The following is a 5,411-nucleotide window of genomic DNA, read 5'->3' as shown; positions in this document are numbered from 1 at the left end:
TAATTTTACCTGGTCAAATGTGACGTCTTTATCCAAAGAAGGGTGTCGCTTCTTTAAGTGCCTGTCCAAGATGTCTCCGAACCAGTTCATGAACTCATGTCCTGGGCATGCGCCCCTGGCCGTGATGACATCAATAAACTTGCCGACGTTCGCCATGCCGGGAATCCAGGCCATCTTTGTCCAACGGGTATCTGGGAAAAATAGGAAATGACGTCATTGATTTCGTGTCTATGGCATTTGGGTATAAGAAATACCCTACTGTTAATATTGTAAATATGTAAATTTTCATATGTTAAATAAAATCTGTCAACAATTAAATCAACCAGGGGCAAAGTAAAGACGACAGTCATAAACAAACAAACAAACGAAAAATGGTACGCGTTAACATCTAGAAAACAACACGATGACAATTCCAAAAACAGCCGAAAAAAAAACAAAAGTGTGTGAAATTGTTTTGAGGTACATGCATTTTGTATTGGGTTTTACTATTTTCCGATAACAACCGTACACAGTAAGCAAAACTCATCTCGTAAACAATGGATAACAATGTAATAACAAAAGAAATCAATATGAAAAATGGGTTTTCGTATATTATGTTATTTGGGGATTGTTTTTGGATGTTTTGGGGGAGGAAAGTTTCAATCAACCGATTTACTGTGAAACCTGAAGCACCGGTCTAATATTGACATACCAAGCACGACTTCCAGTAGGTTCTTTTCGCTCAGCTCCTTCAGCATCTCCTCTGACGTCAGCCCGATGGCGAGCAGGGTGGCAGTGATGGCGCCTGCGCTGGTCCCGGCAAACCGCTTGATCTGGGGCATTATCCCGGCATCCTCTAGGAACTAAAGTGGGCAGGTGTGTTTTATTTGTTTGTTTATGTCTTTGGGTATGGTAAGTATCAAAACAGTATTCAGCTTCTAATAAGTAAAAAAAAAACAGGCATGTCACCTAAAAGCCGTTTCCAGGTATTACGTTTTAAACATACAAACAAAATTAGTATTCAAATATGTAATTAATATAAGGTTACATCAACTTACATGTATGTATGTTACTTGGAGCTTAGACACTTCATTTCCGTATTCAATGTATACCCAGTGGTCATAACATCTCAATGTACCTTGCAAGCTCCTATGTAAGCGATTCCTTTTGCTCCTCCTCCTTCCAACACCAGGTTCTCAAAAGGAAACTCTTTGTCCTTGAACCGCTCTCCGATGGTGGCGGGGAGTTTGGGTGCGGCTGGTTTAGACGGCGTTTGTCCCATGGCTGTAACTACAGGTTTTCTTCATTAAAGCTAGTCATAAGATAAATTTAACAAATGAATGCCATGTATTTGTGAAAAATTGGGCCATTAGGGAATTTTTTATCTTCTTCATCGTGACCTTCCTGCTGTTTTTATTTATTTTCTTTTATTGTCTTACTTAGGCAATTGCCACGCATATATTAGGAAATAGTATAACCTTCTCTTGGACATTTAACCTAACTTCCTGTCAGCGTCTAGCCTGTAATAAATACAAATATTCGACCGTGCCGTCTTGCTCGCAGACTGCGGTCAGCTCCTCTGACAGACTGGACATTTCCGAGAAAAGTGCGTCAATATTTGTAAAGAGTTTCTAACTCATGGTCTGTATCTGACCTACTGTAGCCTCTTGTAGTTCCTTCGTTTGATCAGTTAAGGACCAACTTAACTAGCTTTATTTAGGTCTGGAGGTAGCAAATTCAGTGTATACGTAGCTCCGCTAGCAACCGGTAAATAGCCCAACTGATAGAGTTCTCTTTGTAACCGGTAGGTCGTGAGTTCAAACCCCGGCATAGAGCCTAAGAAGCTCTGTACTAAGCTGAGTAGGGTGACTCTTTGCTGATTACATACTAGGCAGTGTAACATAAAATATATGTATCTCTCACAACGAGACCTGCAGTACAAGCTGCACTAGGGGCTAACTTTCTTAAAAATAAACTGTAGTTAAGACTACAGGTACCCATGCGAAGTATGGCTAAAATATAGGTGGGGGGCGTATTAACTTGATCGACCTTAACCTTGAGTTTCTTTTCATTCAACGACAAATCTAGGCAAGATGTAAAACGTGTTCAAATTTCACTTCACAAATCCAAACGGTTGCTGAGATTTAGCCAACTTTGCACTTCGGCACCTGTCATAGGGCTAGGCCCCGTATAGGGCCAATAGGCGGGGGCATTTAGTGGTCTCATTATTTGGTCAAATATGCTATTCTTTTCATCCCTTTTTTTTATCATTGGTACATACTCTATCGTACAAGTTCAAGATTCTGAGTGTGGCCGGCCACGTTGTACAACATGACCAGTGAGTGAACATGGTGACCGTCACAGAGTCTTTCCCAGCCTAAATCAACAAAAAGTGATGAGTAAGAAGACCCCCTGACTGCCCCTGAATCCGAGTCTGTCTCACCAAACCTCCTTGCAATTGGTCTTTAATAATCGATGGCACAAACAAACTGTGATAACTGTGATGATTCCCAAAAATGCGAAAGAAAAAAAGGATATTCCAGAAATCCCCAAATTACCCACAATTTGCTTCTGCTGTGGAGTTCGCCAGTTACGAAACAGCTTCTGTCATATGATTTTGAATAGGCATAACACCAGAGGTCAATAGTACTTTTTGAGGGGTCATGAGCATGCCCGGATGGTAGGACAGGTGCAGCTTTAGAGAATAGCATTTTTAAAGTACAAGCAATAGTAATTTCAAACAATAGCCTACCTATTCACGCCTACATAGGAGAGCTTTATCTGACGGGAAAACTGTATTAGCGGTTGTTTTTTTGGACAGAGGAGTGAAAGAACCATAGCCACCCCCCTTGGCAGAACAAAACGTTTACTATTCCTATGCACAACGTCAAACGCCTTTATTTTTGCAGCAATAGGCCTCACGGCCTGTCTGCAAATCCTCTGCAACATTCAACAGTACGTATATAGGCATTCAGAAAGAAGAGGCTCCTACAGTAAAAAAAAAAAAAAACTAAATTAATGTACTACCTTGGAAGAATGGGTGAAAGAAGAAGGTCACGGTGCTGACATGTAGAGAACACATTTAAAAGCTCCCCACAGAAAGCTACCAAACACCTTCTGCCAAATCATTTTGAATAGGCATGACACCAAAGGTCAATGACATTTTTTTTCTGAGTGCACTGTGTCATCAAACCACGTCAACAGACATTGTCGGACCATTGCTATTATATAAGTTTTACCCTTTAAGGCAGTGATTAGCCGCTTTAAGATGTATCAACAAAACCCTTCATGGAATGTCTGATTTTTTTTAAATAGAGGTGCATCATTGTGTAAAACCCCAGGTGTCACACCTGGATGCCTGTGTGCCCGCAGGCGAGGGGACAGTGTTGTCGGTCTACTTTACCTGTGACATTCCAGACCAAAATCCATTAAATTAAGCATGATCAATGTAAACACAACCCTCACAGGCAGTGACGTGTCCCCGACCCTCAAGTATTGAGTCCATGGGTATTCATGTTGGTTACTGTTGTACCCAGGCGAGTACGCCTGGGTTCTGCGTACACTAAAGTAGTCGGGCATTTTTAACTACTATCAGTACGCTATCAGAACAATTTTCTTCCACTGAGAAAAATTATTCTCCACCTAAGAAAAAAAATCTTGTCCATGAGAGATGAATTTTAAGAAACTGCATTTTGTCATATTTTTTGCGGTAAAATTTATTTTCTTATGTACCTTGAACTAAATACCCTTAGATTAATATTCTTGCAGTAAGAATTTCTAAGTTTTCTAGAAAACCATTCTGTACGCAAGAAAAGATTTTCTGAACTAAGATCTAACTCTTTTTGTAGCAAGAAAACAATTCTGCCCACAAGAAAAGATTTTTTAAACTAGGAGCTAACTGTTCTTGCAGCAAGAAAAAATTCTGCCCACAAGAAAAAAATTCTTAAACTAAGAGCTGACTCTGTTATTGTAGCAAGAAAACCATTCTGCCCCAAACAAGAAAAGATATATATAGTTGTACCTAAATATAAACCAGACAATGATGCTGTATAGTAACTTAATGTTATTTTAAAAAGCCCTTGGACAGTATACAGATGTTTTTACCGCATTGATTTTGTACAATGCACATAATAAAACTTTTAAAATCAGTCAATCAACATTCTTGGAATGGAAACAGTTTAACATTAGCTTTCAAAATATTGTGTGCCTTACAAGCCATTATGATTTCAGAATATAGATTATATCACATTCTTTAACATATTCAGCAAAAACTGCAGTTTCACGGCGGTCTGTCACTACGGCATTCTTTCCCGTTGCTATGCGCGTTCGAAAAGGTATCGGGTTACAAGACGCTATTTTGGCCTGTTTTGGACTACCCGTAAAATATTTGAAAATGAACAAAAAATATTTAGGGGTAAATTTCGTCAAATTAAAATGAAATTATCGTCTTAACATCCTTTAAATGTTAGCTTTTTATGTTAAATCACTGATTTTTAAAAATTTCGCTCAGAAAGACGATTGTTTTCGGGTTTCCGAGCACAAGTCATGCCGCGTTTTTAGGCAAACATCGTTCAAACCTGGCTACGTATATTACCCCAGATCCCCGATCTTTATATTTTTCGCAGACTAGGAATAAGATAAAAAATCGTGTTTTAGGGATCTTTAATTTCTGATTGTAAGTCTAGTTTTTGTCGACATATTGGTGAAAAAATGGCGTTTTTTGACATTTTTCTCACAAAATTACCCATAATTCAAAATTGAGGCCATTTTTCAAAAATCCCTAAGACACGATTTTCGGGACAACCGTGGCAGTCATTTTGAGCCGTAAATGGAGTATGTTTGACTCTCCATGTTTCCAGGTTTGAACGAGTTTTTGGAGACATGTCATATCGCCAGAAAGTGTGCATTGTGTTATTCATACAGGTGTAAAGAATCATTACAGTATTCAAGGTCACCCAAGGATACGACAGTAGCTTCGCTACATGTTACATACCCACCAAAAATTATAGCGGACATGTGCTGTCCAGGAAACTGTTTGTATCTATAGAAAAGTGTTGTTTTTTATCTGTTGCGAGGCATCCAGGCTGAAGGGCTTGTTTTGCCGCTTTATTGTAAATGACCGCAGGTGACCCCGAAATAGAACGCGGGTTCGATTCGAATTGCCCAGATCGAACACGATCGAACACAGTTCGGGTTCTATGACATGTGGGAACTTTTCAGCCCAGATTTTACCACCGTGTTTTGGCATGATAGAATAGGCAAAGTCACACCCTTTGGACAACTGAAAAAAAACAGGAAAGACCACCATTGCTTTACATGTATATGTCACAGGGTAGATTGTAATCCAGGGGGATCCGGAATCCTCCTAGGGGAGATTGGAATCCTCATCTCCCCTAGGGGAATCCCTAGGGGAGACTGGAATTCAAGATTTT

General features: G+C 39.6%; 1 protein-coding gene across 1 annotated transcript in view; it reads right to left on the bottom strand.

Moving 5' to 3' along the window:
- Positions 1–9: 9 nt before the first annotated feature.
- The window catches only part of LOC109478395 (uncharacterized protein YqhO-like), a gene marked incomplete at its 3' end in the record, with an annotated part of 29,473 nt that continues 24,071 nt past the window's right edge, over positions 10–5,411 (bottom strand). Inside the window, exons 2-4 of the mRNA XM_019779923.1 lie at positions 1,118–1,269; positions 692–842; positions 10–191 (exon numbers count right to left, since the gene is read on the bottom strand). Coding sequence (XP_019635482.1) covers positions 10–191; positions 692–842; positions 1,118–1,261 — 477 coding nt within the window. The remainder of the gene's footprint in view (positions 192–691; positions 843–1,117; positions 1,270–5,411) is intronic.

Source organism: Branchiostoma belcheri, unplaced genomic scaffold (genome assembly GCF_001625305.1).
Source record: "Branchiostoma belcheri isolate BF01 breed outbred unplaced genomic scaffold, Haploidv18h27 scaffold437, whole genome shotgun sequence".
Taxonomy (NCBI): Eukaryota; Metazoa; Chordata; class Leptocardii; order Amphioxiformes; family Branchiostomatidae; genus Branchiostoma; species Branchiostoma belcheri.
Note: the sequence above shows the minus strand (reverse complement) of the source record. Positions and strands in the feature narration are given on the sequence as shown.